This window comes from Trypanosoma rangeli (genome assembly GCF_003719475.1).
Source record: "Trypanosoma rangeli strain AM80 chromosome Unknown Tra_15.4_contig_00325, whole genome shotgun sequence".
NCBI classification, from domain to species: domain Eukaryota; phylum Euglenozoa; class Kinetoplastea; order Trypanosomatida; family Trypanosomatidae; genus Trypanosoma; species Trypanosoma rangeli.
Window position 1 is genome coordinate 1 of NW_021706071.1, and position 13,323 is coordinate 13,323.

Consider the following 13,323-nt stretch of genomic DNA (forward strand, 5'->3'; position numbering starts at 1 on the left):
CCCCCCCCCCCCCTCCACACCTTTTTTTTTTTTTTTATGAGGCGAGATAGACTCTAAGCTGAAAGAGTCAAAATGGACAGTGACCGATTTTTTATTTTTATTTTTTCCTGTTTGTGGTTGGACAACATTTTTTAAATTTTTGTTGCCATTATTATTATTATTTAGCTCTCTTTCTAATGTGATGGGAGTGTTGTTGTTTTTTTTTTCCTACGTGCTTCAGCGGCTTTGTCAGGCATGCAGCTGAGGTGGGGCAAGAACTTTACCTTTTTTTTGCTTTATATTGTTTAACTTGAGGCACGTGAGGGAGGGTTGAGCCGCGCAACGTGCGTGTGCACGTCACGGGGGTCAAAGATGCAGGAACAGGCGCACCTCCCTCCGCCGGTGCGTGTTGTATGCTTTCAAGTGGGAACAACAAAAAAAGGAGTTGTGGCAGACGATGCCAAAGCCTCGTGTGCGACGGCGCTGCTGCAAATATTGGTCATCGTCTCTTTTCTATGTGTTTTCTGTGTAGATGGAGGATTCACGTGTTCATTGTGGCGTCTCACATTTCCTGCCTGCATCTGAGCAATGGAAACCAAAACGAAGAAGGACGTGGAAGGCCACAGGCGTGAGCCTTTTTTTGTAGAAGGGAGTGATGGGCACGTGATAAGAGTGGGAAAGAATTTTGGGGTTTGACGTTTTTTTTTTTTTTACTTTCATCGAAAAAAGGCCTGCGTGAGCTCCTCGCTCACTCTCTTGCGAAAGAAGGATGGAATTCCGCCGCAACTCGGTTGACCACTGCGGCGTGTTGCACAGCAGCTGAAGCTGCGTCATAACTTTCAATTTGTTCTTTTTATATATATATATTATTTCTTTGTGGGTTTTGGGTAGAGTTGAGCAAGCCACATACACACACGCCCATTCCACAGCACTCCCAATGGAAGGTTCACATGTGAAGGAGCTCATTCAGAAGTGGCGCGCGCTCAGCAAAGAACTGAAGGAAAATAATGTGGAGCTTGAAAAGACACGTGCGGCCCTGCAGGAGCTCGAGGGGCAACACGCCAAGACGGTTCAGGACTGGGATCTCGAGAAGGCCAACATTCAGAACACAATCTCCCTTGTGTGGGAACAGGTGTCCAAGAAGAAGGAGGAGCTTTCACTAATTGAGAAGGAAACATCCGACCTCCAGCTAAAGGTGGATGAGCGGCGCGTGCGTAACGAGGAACACTGGGGCGTGCTAAATAAGCGCAAGCAGGCGGTTGCAGCGCGGTTGCAGGAGATTGAGGAAAAGGAGAAGGATACGAGGGAGGGATTGCGCCAGTTTCGCGAGGCTCGGGAGGAGAGCAAGCAGCAACTCCTTTCTGCCATACGCAAGTTTGAAGACGCGGAACAACAAGAGCGGGTGGAGCATCAACAAAAGACTCGACAGGTGCGAACCAGGATTGCAGAGCTTGTGGCGTCGATAGAGGCTGAAAAGAAATCATGGGCCCTAGATACGGCAATGCGTGAATGGAATCAAAGAAATGACGCACGTAGGTGGCTGAGCGAGGAGGCCAACGCTGCCGAGGCCAGCAAGGGAGTATGGGCGGAGGTCATTAAAGAGGGTGAAGCGCTGCACTGTGACGATGCCCTTAAGGAGCTGGATGCGCTTTGCGCCCTTGTCTCCTGTTAGAGGAAGGTGACTCTTGTCTCGCTCTATCACTCTTTTTTTTTGTACATTTGCTGGGGTGTCTTCACACGAGTCTCAGAGAAGTGGCCGGGCACTACTCCGTTGTTTGGAGACAACTCCCCCCACTCTTTCTTTCGCATGACTTTTCATTTTATTAGATCTTATGAAACAAATTTTTGTTTGTTTGTTTGTTGCTGCTGTTGCCTGCGTAGATACTGTATAGATCTTTTCTAGGGGGGAGGGGGTGCTTCTTTCTGTGCAATGCCTGGGCCCTTCAGGCTTGGACCACTGCAATTGCTTTATCACTTATCCCTCCTCTCTTTGCTGCCCTGCCGCTCTGTTGGTGCTCTTTGTCTTACCTCCAACATTCCCTCGCGCCTTTCTTTCAATCTCCTTGTATGTGTGCGATTGCTTGCTGTTGTTCTTTCCCCCCCCCCCCCCGTGGTGGTTTGTTTTGCTCTCTTTCTTTCTGTGCGCTAGGGTCCTCGACACTATAGACGCACCGCCTGTCAAGTATTTGGAGTTAGGCGTTGAAGTGCACCCACCCGTCCTTTTTCTGGTGTTGGTTGATGTCGAGTCAGATTTGCATTCGTTGCCTCCCCCCTGGATTTGACGAGCAGTCTCTCCTGCGTATTTGCTCTTCCTTTGGTGATGTCACGTCCTTCGAAGCTCGGACTGTTGTTGCGGGAGCTGCCAAGGAGGAGGAGTGCACCGCCGATGTGCAGTTTGAGGAGGCAGAGGACGCCTCGGCCGCCGCAGGGAACATGAATGGGATGGAGTTTGGCGGCAAGCATCTTCGCGTGTTTCTGAAACGTGTCGTTGCTTAAGGGCGCCAGAATATGCTCGGCATATCTTGTTGACTTTTGGCTCACGTGCATGGGTGTAAATGGAAGCGCACATCTGTGCTGGAGGTTTTTCTTTCTCCTTCCTTCTTGTTGTTTTTACTTTTCATTTTTTCTTTTGCATTTTTTGATGGATGTAGAAAGAAAGGACGCGGAACGCGCTTTTTTTTTTCGTTTGTTTGTTTGTTGGTGGTTGTTGCAGAGAAGCAATGGAAACGCACGGGACTGAGCAGGAGTACGTTGTCATTCTTGATGCCGGCTCGCAGTATGGGAAGGTGATTGACAGGAAGATTCGCGAACTAAAAGTGGAGTCGCGTGTGATGCCGCTCAACACCCCAACCGAAACCCTCCGCAGCGACCGCCGGATCAAAGGCATCATTATAAGCGGAGGTCCAAGCTCCATCTACGACAAGGATGCTCCAGCATTTAACCCTGATCTTTTTGAGGTTGGGAAGCCGTTGCTTGGCGTATGCTACGGGATGCAGCTTCTCACGCAGGCCTTTGGAGGGAGCGTTGGCCAAACCGATGTGCGAGAGGACGGCCAAGACGAAATATGGATTGACTTAACCTCACAGCTTTTTAACGGACTCTCTTCAAAAGAAAAGGTTTTACTCACGCACGGAGACTCCATTACGGAGCCTGGACCACAGCTTAAGGTCATAGCACGCAGTAGTGCCAATATTATTGCCGCTGTTGGGCACCACCAGCTTCCACTGTTTGGTGTGCAGTTTCATCCGGAGGTGGAGCTTACGGAAAATGGCATGCAGATATTTAAGAATTTTTTGACTCTCTGTGGCTGTCACTTTACCTTCACGATGGAAGACCGTGAACAGGTTGCACTTCGCATGATTCGTGAACGTACGGCTCAAGGGCAAAAAGTACTGTGTCTTGCGTCGGGTGGGGTTGACAGTACTGTGTGTGCGGTGTTGCTGCTCAAGGCTCTCGGACGCGAGCGGGTGGTGTGTGTACACATTGATCATGGGTTTATGCGTCTCAGGGAGAGCGAAGAAGTGGTGGCCGCTTTAGAGGGGGCCGGGGTTTCTGTGATCCTTGTTAATGCCTCCGAGCAATTTGCGCAAGCGACAACAGAAATGCCCGCTAGGCGCACACGTGCGCCATATAGGACAGAGAAGCTGTGTGAAGTGGTAGACCCCGAAGAGAAGCGTGTCATTATTGGTAATACCTTCATGTCTGTGTGTGATGCTGTTGTTAAGGATCTTAAGCTGGATGTGAATAATATACTGCTTGCCCAAGGCACTCTACGCCCAGACCTCATTGAGTCCGGGTCCCCATATGCCAGTTGCACCGCGGATACCATTAAAACACATCACAATGATACAGCTGTTGTTCGCCAGCTGCGCGAGTCTGGCCTAATTATAGAGCCACTTTGCGACTACCACAAGGATGAGGTACGAGAGTTGGGTGTACGGCTTGGTATTTCACCACACTTGGTGCAACGGCAGCCTTTTCCTGGACCTGGACTGGCTATCCGCACCCTCTGCAGCGACGGCATGCCCTACAGGGACGAGTTTTATGAGTCAACAGCTCAAGTTGTGCAGGCCATCTGCAAGGGTGACACGAGCATTGAATTGGTACAGCCACTGAGTGAGGCTCTTAAGGATCTCCAGCCGGCTTCTTGTATTCTGCCTGTGCGTACGGTTGGTGTTCAGGGCGATGGCAGAACCTACGCCTACGCAGTGGCCATTTCTACCGGTCGGTCTCCATCGGAGGCGGATTGGCGGGTACTTAGCCGTTTGGCGCTTGTCATTCCGAAGGTTGCACGTCACGTCAATCGCGTGGTGTTTATGTTTGGCCCGAGGCGGGATACTGCTCCGCAACGTGTCACGAAGACGACATTGACTCCCGCCAGCCTCAACAAACTGCGTATTGCGGACGACCTTGTAAATTCTACTTTACTGAAGCACGATCTTGTGCGCCGGCTTAGCCAAGTCCCCGTTATCCTAACGCCGCTTGGCTTTGAGGAAAAGGGACAATACAGCATTGTAATACGCACGTTTGTCACAAACGACTTCATGACGGGGGTTCCCGCGCTTCCTGGAACCCCGCTGATGCCGCTGGCCGCCTTGGAGGAAGTGGTGAATTCGTTGCAGCAACTTGATTTTGTGTCACGCGTCTTATATGATCTTACGGCGAAACCGCCTGGAACGACGGAATGGGAATGACGCGGGGGAAGTCTCTCTCTCTCTCTCTCTCTCTCTTTCTGTTTGTGTATGTATGTCCCTTCGGTTAATTTTGTAGTGTATGAGACTGGACATGTGCATGTGGTACTTTTATTTTGTCGTGGAGTTCTTACTTTTTTTTTTTTTTTGTTTGTGAGGGGGTGGGGGTGAGTGGGGGGTTCCAAGACGAATTGAAAGGTAAACGTAGTAGAAGAGGTAATAAGCGCTGGGAAAGTGGAGTAACAGACTAAGAGTTCGCCTCATTTATAACGTGTATGTGCCTGGGAATGGCGAGAGGAGAAACTGAGGAAGGTGGTAAACGCCTTTGCGAAACAATATATATATATAAATTAATAATAATAATACGGGGCAGAGGAGGGAGCGGCCAGCTTCTTTTTTTTTTTTTTGTCTCCTTTCCTCTGGTTTGATCTTCCCCCAATCACGTGCCACTGCCGCGTGCTGCATCTATTTTGCGTTTCCTTTCCATCCCTCTGTCTCTCTCCGTGTTACGCGCTGATGACCACCCGAACATGCACACCAGTTACGCCCAACCGAATTTTTTGGAGCAACCGAAAAAAAAAAAGGAAAAATATAATAAATAAAAAAACAACTGACAAAATCTTTTTCTCCGATCAGTGTTATTTTAACATCTTCGTGATGGCATGTATCATGAAGGCACCGTCTATTACCGCGGATCTCAGTTGCGCCAGTGTCCTTACGGCAAAACGACATGTGGAACTCTCGCCCCCAACGACGGCCCTGGCGTGTAGAAATACCTTCAGCGTCTCTCATGCCTCGAAGCACCCTTGCGCTGCGGTGGCAAAGTGCTTCTTGGATGAGCGCATTCCGCAGCAACGAGAGGACATGGATGCACAACGCAGCGCCATTCGTCAACACCAGCAGGCGAAACGTCGCGAAATCACTGAGGCTTCTGAGAGGAGGAACGCAGTGGGCACCAGTGAAACGGTTATTGGACTAAAATGTTTAATGCGCCATGCCGCCGAGCATAGTATTCGCCACGCCCATGTGTTGCAGTATCACCCGACGGTTATTAGTTTTATGCGCCAGACCTGGCAGTGGCTTCTTCAACAGGTGCAAACGTACCTAAGCGGGCCCGACACCAGCGAGATTGCAGAAGCTGAAGCGCAGCTTGCAGACCGGTGCCGAGAAGCACTAGAAAATATATCGGCTCTTGGTGTGTGGTTTTCCGGGGCCATGTCGATTCCCTTTCGTCGCTACTCTGTTTGCGCCCCCGCGAAGGATGGCACGCTGCAAGACTTTGTTTTGGTTGGTCTGGCGTCGTTCACGTACTCTTCGCACGTTATGGACGACCGCCGCCTCGCCCAGGAGGCCACCCTTGCCGAACTTGAACGACTCTCCAAGCGGCTCGGTGTGAGTCTTCTTTTTTTGCCCCCTTTGGTCCTGCCTGAGGAACCCCTGCGGGAGAACTGCGGTTGCACCCACACTGAAGATTCTGCCTAGCAGAAAATGGTTGTGTAAGACGAAGAGAAAGGGAGGGGGAGGTGGAGGGGAGTAAACTTCTTTTAACGTGGTATAATTCAACTGGTTTGAAAAGGGGCAAAAAAAAAACAACAACAACAACAAAAACTATCTCTCTGTATTTACCTACTTTTCTATATGCACAAATGTTTGTACAAGTCGAGCGTGTTCGATGATAAAAGTCGATCGATGTTTATATGTGCACGACCGTCTTGTTCATTGGTGTAGTACTTGCATATAAATTGGAGTAAGTGTTTTGTACAACTGTCTAAATAACAATGAGAACCAGTTTTGCCGCTGTCCGCAGGGGGAAATAAAAAAAAAAAGACACATCACAAAAAAAACGAAAAACAAATAAAAAAATTTACCTGAAGCGGCAGGCTTAAACGCCTTTGAAAGAAGGGAAGAGAAAAGCAGCGGGAGGGTTCTGTATGCGCCGTTAAGTAGAGCACAACTCATGCTAAATTTTGTTGTGTTGTGTTGTGTGTGTGTGTGTGTTGATTGAAGCGCGCACATGGGTATGCCATAGGATATTTTGCTTATGTGTGTTTTTGTTTTTGTTTCGTCGTTCATTGTTTTTTTTTTCTTTTTCATATTTTGCCTTTCTTTCTCTATCACCTCTTATTTTCATTTTTCTTTCCCCCCTCCCCCCTCCTCTTCTTTTGTTGTTGGGGTCTATTTCTACGATTGATCGTTTTTTTATTATTATTATTATTATTGGTTTTCAGCTAACTTTCTCTGTTGCTGCAGCCGTCTGCTTTCTCACTCACTTTCCTTCTGTGTGTATACTCCGCATCATCTTCCTTTTTAGGCGGTGGGCTAAACTCTTCTGTATCTTTCCCCATCACCGCGAGGAAAAGCTGAAGTGTGAAACGGGGGGCACACATACGGCGGTAGATCTTTATATATATATATATATATAACCTCTGGAGGTGCGCAGGCGAGTTTTCATTTTAATATGAAACTCCCTCTCCCTTCTTTCACCGAGTGGAGGAAAAAGAAATTGCAGTTAAACGGAAAACGTACGATTGAAGAAAAAAAGACACGTGGGGAAAAAAACAAAAACAAAAAAAATAAACAAAAACTGCCGACCTTAGAATTAACTACTGCGGCAGGGCAATGCGAGATCATGATCTCTGTTTATCTCTCAGAGTCTTATTTGTTTGTTGTTTTTGTGGGGGTGGGGATGAACTAATGTGTCCATATTGCTTTCTTTACTTTTGTTTTGGTTTTGGTTTCCTCCTATTTCTAGCTATACGGTGAAATGCCAAAAATGCTCTTGTTTGGCTGTATATATATATATATATATATATATAATTTATATATTACTTGCTCAGCCTACGTTACAACGTTACAACAAAAAAAAAAAGACAACAACACGTCTTCTTACTTTTCCCTCAGCTCTTGTTTTATGGCGTCTTGTTTCAAATTGTCCTGCCTACTTCGTCTCCATGATGTCATTTATGCGCTGCGCGACTGCGTAAGATGCGAAGAAACAAAACCAAGCTGTGGGAAGCTGTTTTTTTTTCTTCGTTGTTGTTGGTTCCACGCCATTTTTTCTTTGTTGGTTATTGTTGTGCATGTGCCTTTCACTACTGGCGTGGGGCTCGCGCGCTTTCTTTCCTCTGTTCTTTGCGACGTTACGGCGGACCTTTAGTAAATACTGGGAAGAGAAGGGAGGGACGGTCTGCTTGCCTTTATTATTATTATTATTGCGTTTGCATATACTGCGGTTTATTCATTATTATATTTACATGTAGAAATAAGGGGGGGTTGTTTGGCTCTCGTTTACTGCGAACCCGTGCAGAGTCTCCTTTTTATAGGCAAATGATAGTATGAATGTAGGCATAATTTTTTTTTTTTATCATTACTATGGATTTGCCATATAATATGTTTTGATGTACAGTTTTTCGTCGTAATGCAGCTTTGGTAGTGTCAATCTCGGATTGGCTCTCCTCCCCTTCCAGACGGCATGGAAATTCAAGCAATCTTTATATGCATATATTCATAAATACATATATGTGGGACCCGGATGTAATACCCCGCTCCCGCTCCCGCTCCCCTGCAGAAGTATAGGGAAAATGTCTTCCTCTTTGATGCGGTATCGTGCTTCTCTGAATTGTGTGGAGAGGTCGCCAATGTGGTGCCGTAATATGTGCAGCAAAACAAAAAAAAAGGTGACCTTTACTTTCAAGGAAAAAGAAGCAAAATGGGGCAAAAAAAAAGAGCAACAAATTATATGGAGGGGAGGCTGAGCATTTGCATGCCTTTATTATTATTCATATTTCATTTTTTTTTGTATGTGTGTGGTATTCTTCTCGACTGCTTATGTCGATGGAATTTATCTTGACGTTGTGTTTCACTGCATCGTGGTCTTCTCGTTGTTGTTTTTTCTATTGTCGTAGGGTGCGGGGTGCGTTGCCTCATTTTTTTTGTTTTTTTCGTTGATTTGACTCCTTGTCTTAAACATTTATGTTTTGTTTTACCCCTTTACATTCGAACGTCACCGGCCCCGCCATTAAAGGCCACACCTCTCCTTCCAACGCCATCGTCGCGCATTCATGTATGCTAGTACAGAAGAGACTGCGTGGGGAGCGGCAGCTTGGGTGTGTGTACTAGCAACGTGGAGTCCTCCTGGTGGGTGACCAGGACGAAGGATCATGGCTGGGGCCAGTGGAGGAGAAAGAAGAACAATGGTTGTGGAAAACTATCAGTGCTTCATTGTCTTGTCTATTATTATTATTACCTTTACTATTATCGGCCTGGGTGTGTGTGTGTGATTTGCGTTGGGCGATGCTCGGGCAGGCCGCACTTGCCGTGTGGCGACGCTTCATCTCACCTAAGCTTCTGCTAACACACACACACACACCGCCACTAGGAATAAAAATGGAAGGTAACAGCAATGATGGTAGCGATTCATGGGGAAGGCCAGCCAGATGCACGGGAATAGTAATGAGAAGTACCTTTTTGTCTTTGTGCCGTGTCTCCGTGTGCGTGGTGTTTTGTTTGGGGCTATGTTTTTTTTTTTTGATGCGGTTTGCCACAATTTTATTTGCTTTTTTTTTATCTTTGTATTTTTGTGGCACCATTCTCCTTCCCCGCTACAAACGTGGATATTTTTACTGGAGTGCTGCCTGTAGCGGTTCCTCCCACAGCAAGGCATAAGTGCACCGGGGTTGTGTGTCGCCGTACGATGTAAGTTTCGGTGGAGCCACCCTGTAAGGACTTTTGGTTTGCAATTGCTGGGGGCGGGGAAATAAATGCGGAGGCCGAGGCCATTCTGCAATGAAGCGTCACTGTTGACGTGACGTGTGTAGTTTTTTCTTTTTTTTTTCTCAACAATACTCGAAAAACGATACATTATTTAATTTTAGTCTTGTTTCGCTGATTAGCCGCAGTTTATGATTGAAATCCATTTATGCTTACACTTAGGTCTTGTGTGGTTTTCGTGCTCTGCAAATGCTTGGCGAATTCACGGACTTACGCACAGCCAAACGCAAAAGGGACAGATGTGGGTCGTTGGGCATAATATCGCTGCTGTTTTTTTTTGTTGTGTTTGTTCTTTAGTCTTTTTCGGCGTGTTGCTGAGAAATATAAAAATGAATTCTTTGGACTCTCTCTTGCAGCTACACAACGAGGCTGAAAACGTGTTTGGCCAGCGCCTGCTGCTCCCTGTTGATGAAGAGTTTGTGCATTCCCTGCACGGTGATTCATTAACTGCGGTGCAACGCGCAGGTCACGGTTCTTTTCATGCCTCTTACCATAGCCTGCTTCAACGCACTCGCCATCATAGCTCTGGCGTCTCCCCTGGCATTCCGCAACTCCTCTTTTCTTATGTCGCAGAGGCTGTTGCCGGTAGTCGCAATGGAGAGTTTATGGGGCCACTTTGCGTGCCAATGCGCAAGTCTCACGCGGCGACGCTGCGTTCAGAGGAGTACTTTTTGATGGAGAAGAGCGATGGCACGCGGGCAATTTTGGTGTCGTTTTGTGTACAGGCGTTCCCGTGTTGGGTGCTCCGGGGCGGTAATAGTTGGACCCGCAACTCTTTGCGCCTGGACGACGTGGCTGCTTTGGAAGATGTACGGCAACTGGTCTGCCAGAGTACCATGCCATCGAGGAGTGGCTGGCCACTACAGCTTTCACTCGGTGCGTTTTATGTTGAGAGTAAGGTAACGATATCGCCAGATGGTGAAGTGGAAACATTTACCTTAAAACCGTGCCCCGCAACGCCTTCTGCGGCTGCGGCTGCTACAAACAACATTATGGCGGAACGCAGGTTGGGTACACGGCATATGGGGTACTGCTTTGATCGTTCTATGACGCAGGCGTACCTTCTATTGGAGGAGTATGCAGTGCCCTCTCTTTTAGCCTTTGCTGTGGATGGAGAAATCATGATTGCCGTGAGTGACGTAGAAGAGAACGGGACGAAACCAATTTTTGGGTGTTTTGACGTCTTTCGATACACTCAAATGAAGGATGCCGAGGATGGGGATACCCCGCTGACGCGCTGGCCCATGTCTAAACGATATGAAGTGTTGCGGAATCTTATAGTTGCACCCATGCATCCCGTCGAAAATGCACGTACCCCAGCGCCTTGTTTACGTATATTTGCGAAGCAAATGTTTCCAATAAAGAAATTTGCTAGATGCGTTTCCCGGATTCACCGAGTTGACACGGGTGAAAAATTGGGGGTTGGGGAGTACTACTACGACGGGCCCCATGGATTGACAAGGAACGATGGGTTTATCTTTACCCCTGAAAAGTTTGATCTTGTTCAAGGCGCGAGGAAAGAACAGCTCAAGTGGAAGTGGCCATCTTTGCTCTCTGTGGACTGGAGCATTACCGCTATTGCGGATCGCACTGATGAATACACGGTGAATCTATTTTTTCGTAAGAGACGCTTTGGTCATACTCCTGATAGCGTTGGTTGCCCCCGTCTTTCTTCTGCAATGCGTCTTTTGAATCCTTTCTCACTCCGAATACCGACAGGGAATTCGGTTGTTGCGGAGTGTATGTTTGATCGTAAGGAGAAGTGCTGGTCCATTGAACGTCTACGCACTGATAAGACTGAACCAAATTCAGTTGTTACCGTCATTTCGGTGTTGGAAAGTCTTGTGGAGGACATAACACTTGAGGTGTTGATTGACTTGATTGGCGTGACGGACACCCTTTTGGCCAGTGAAGTACAGTCCCTGCAGGGAGATGCAGAGGAGGGGGTGGGCAAGACAAACACTTGGTCCTTGGAACCCATCAGTAAGCACAACACATGTCAGTTAACGCTGCGAGCCACACAGTTGCAGACGCCAGGCAATCATGAGCTTTATCTTTACTGGGCAGTTCGAATTCCCTCCGAGAGGCAGTGTATTCCATGCATTCACTGTAAGGTAAGCGAGTGTACAGGTTTGGGATTTACCTGCCCGGCAGAGGATGAGACATCAAAGCTTACTGAAAACTTGTACATTGCGTTGGCAAACGCAGGCGGAAGTTACGCCTGGTCGGATTTCACAGTTGACGCCGTATTTGACGGAGATACGGGACGGTGGAATATTGTTTCTTTGCATCCGACGGGAGACAATCGAAAGTCCACCTATGTAGGTATCATTGAGCATCTTCAGTATCTTCTCGTGCATGGACGCGAAGCGGTCAGGGCCATCATGGCTTTTGCTGACGAGCAACAAATATACAGTGCAACGAATATGCCTATGACGAGCTTGTTGGAGAAAACGAACAATCATTACGCCTGCAAAACAAGGGAATTGTCCGCTGAAAAGAGTCGGAGCGCATTGAGATTGTTTAATAATTGGGTAAAGAACGTACTGATTACCAATGCAGTTGCGTACTTTCCACTGCAGCGTGGTTACGAGACGAATGGCGACGGTCTAGCAGTGGCGGATCTATGCTCGGGCCGTGGGGGTGATCTTTTCAAGTGGAGGGCGCATCAGCCGTGGTATCTGTTTATGGTGGACTCCTGTTTAGACGCTGTTGCTGAATCTGCGGCACGGTACTCCATTTCGAGGGGTCTGAGTGTGAAGGGTGTATCACAGGGGAAAAGTAACCCTGGCGTCTTTGCATACTTCACCGTTTGTGACGTGTTCGACGAAAAAGGGGCCTTAGAGGTCCAATTTGAGAACTTCTTCAACACATATTTGAAGGGGCGGCGGTTAGACATTATTTCCTGTCAGTTTTCGCTTCACTACGGCTGCAGCACGGAGGAGCGAACGACTTGTTTTCTCCGTGCCGTATCCGCCGCGCTGCGTCCAGGCGGTGTGTTTATTGGAACGACAGTAAGCGATGCTGAGCTGCGTCGTCGCCTGGCTGAGCACGGGCCTGTGTTTGGAAATAGCGTCTACACCGTGCGGTTTCCCATGGAGGCACCACCTGAGCAATCATTCGGTGTACAATACTCGGTTTCTGTAGAAGAGAGCGTGACTGAGCTTCCGGAGTACTTGGTGCCGTGGGAGCGCCTTGTCACGCTGTGTGGGTCGCTTGGTCTTCAGTTGGTGGAGTCGCTGGGGTTCATGGAGTACAGGGACCTACACTACCACACACCCAAGGGGCAGGAGCTGCGGGATGTTGCCGTGGTGGGCGGGAGGCGAGATTATGACGGTCATGCCTTGCTCTCTCTTTCTTCAGAAGAAGAAGAGGCCGCGTCGCTGTTTCGAACGTTCTTATTTCTTAAAAGCTGAGTAACAGTAAATTATATATATATAATTTACTTGGTATAATGTATGTTGATGATTGACTGAAATGTTAAACCGCCCTTAATCCACTGAGGGAGGGGGAGGGGGAGAGGGGGGTGGCTAAACAAAAAAAGAATCACTATATGTATGTATATATATATACATGCATCTGCCGTAGTGGGGAACGAATGCTATTTATTATTATTATTATTATTAGAAACTTGTGGAAAGGCAATAGTTGTCATGTGTGGTCAAACAAAAGGAACAATGGTGTGTTTTGTTTAACTCACACTGTTTCTCCACTCGCAACTTAAGTTGGTGTTCAACGCTGCCATGTTTTAGGGACTGGAATGAGTGAGTTTCTGTGCTTCTGCCTTCCCCCCTCCCTCCCTCCTTCCTGCTCCTGCTCCTGCTCCTGCGACTAAGCTCCACGCAGAGGGAGTCGGGCGGTTGCGGGGAGCCTCCAAAAAAAA

At 47.8% G+C, this 13,323-nt stretch overlaps 5 protein-coding genes across 5 annotated transcripts, besides 21 other annotated features; 4 read left to right on the plus strand and 1 right to left on the minus strand.

Moving 5' to 3' along the window:
• Positions 1–916: 916 nt before the first annotated feature.
• Positions 917–1,651, plus strand: TraAM80_07599 (uncharacterized protein; the record flags this gene model as incomplete). Its single annotated transcript, XM_029384381.1, has 1 exon — positions 917–1,651. The coding sequence occupies one exon, from the start codon at positions 917–919 to the stop codon at positions 1,649–1,651; it is 735 nt and encodes a 244-aa protein (XP_029235747.1).
• A 506-nt stretch (positions 1,652–2,157) lies between these two features.
• TraAM80_07600 (uncharacterized protein) lies at positions 2,158–2,526 on the minus strand (the record flags this gene model as incomplete). Its single annotated transcript, XM_029384382.1, has 1 exon — positions 2,158–2,526. The coding sequence occupies one exon, from the start codon at positions 2,524–2,526 to the stop codon at positions 2,158–2,160; it is 369 nt and encodes a 122-aa protein (XP_029235748.1).
• Positions 2,527–2,560: 34 nt separating this feature from the next.
• Positions 2,561–2,619: a microsatellite.
• Positions 2,620–2,652: 33 nt separating this feature from the next.
• Positions 2,653–2,681: a microsatellite.
• An 18-nt stretch (positions 2,682–2,699) lies between these two features.
• On the plus strand, positions 2,700–4,673 carry TraAM80_07601 (putative glutamine amidotransferase; the record flags this gene model as incomplete). The annotated part of the gene is made up of 1 exon (XM_029384383.1): positions 2,700–4,673. One exon carries the CDS (start codon positions 2,700–2,702, stop codon positions 4,671–4,673), a length of 1,974 nt encoding a protein of 657 aa, XP_029235749.1.
• Positions 4,674–4,684: 11 nt separating this feature from the next.
• Positions 4,685–4,709: a microsatellite.
• A 95-nt stretch (positions 4,710–4,804) lies between these two features.
• Positions 4,805–4,823: a microsatellite.
• Positions 4,824–5,001: 178 nt separating this feature from the next.
• Positions 5,002–5,035: a microsatellite.
• Positions 5,036–5,242: 207 nt separating this feature from the next.
• Positions 5,243–5,280: a sequence feature (A-rich).
• Positions 5,281–5,327: 47 nt separating this feature from the next.
• TraAM80_07602 (uncharacterized protein) lies at positions 5,328–6,152 on the plus strand (the record flags this gene model as incomplete). The annotated part of the gene is made up of 1 exon (XM_029384384.1): positions 5,328–6,152. One exon carries the CDS (start codon positions 5,328–5,330, stop codon positions 6,150–6,152), a length of 825 nt encoding a protein of 274 aa, XP_029235750.1.
• Positions 6,153–6,249: 97 nt separating this feature from the next.
• Positions 6,250–6,279: a microsatellite.
• Positions 6,280–6,481: 202 nt separating this feature from the next.
• Positions 6,482–6,533: a sequence feature (GA-rich).
• A 105-nt stretch (positions 6,534–6,638) lies between these two features.
• Positions 6,639–6,668: a microsatellite.
• A 35-nt stretch (positions 6,669–6,703) lies between these two features.
• Positions 6,704–6,779: a microsatellite.
• Positions 6,747–6,810: a microsatellite.
• Positions 6,811–6,866: 56 nt separating this feature from the next.
• Positions 6,867–6,889: a microsatellite.
• A 175-nt stretch (positions 6,890–7,064) lies between these two features.
• Positions 7,065–7,092: a microsatellite.
• Positions 7,093–7,222: 130 nt separating this feature from the next.
• Positions 7,223–7,254: a microsatellite.
• Positions 7,255–7,375: 121 nt separating this feature from the next.
• Positions 7,376–7,408: a microsatellite.
• A 52-nt stretch (positions 7,409–7,460) lies between these two features.
• Positions 7,461–7,496: a microsatellite.
• A 371-nt stretch (positions 7,497–7,867) lies between these two features.
• Positions 7,868–7,884: a microsatellite.
• Positions 7,885–8,901: 1,017 nt separating this feature from the next.
• Positions 8,902–8,928: a microsatellite.
• Positions 8,929–9,769: 841 nt separating this feature from the next.
• TraAM80_07603 (putative methyltransferase, putative,mRNA cap methyltransferase-like protein) lies at positions 9,770–12,856 on the plus strand (the record flags this gene model as incomplete). Its single annotated transcript, XM_029384385.1, has 1 exon — positions 9,770–12,856. One exon carries the CDS (start codon positions 9,770–9,772, stop codon positions 12,854–12,856), a length of 3,087 nt encoding a protein of 1,028 aa, XP_029235751.1.
• Positions 12,857–12,990: 134 nt separating this feature from the next.
• Positions 12,991–13,015: a microsatellite.
• Positions 13,016–13,045: 30 nt separating this feature from the next.
• Positions 13,046–13,066: a microsatellite.
• A 154-nt stretch (positions 13,067–13,220) lies between these two features.
• Positions 13,221–13,248: a microsatellite.
• Positions 13,249–13,323: the final 75 nt, after the last annotated feature.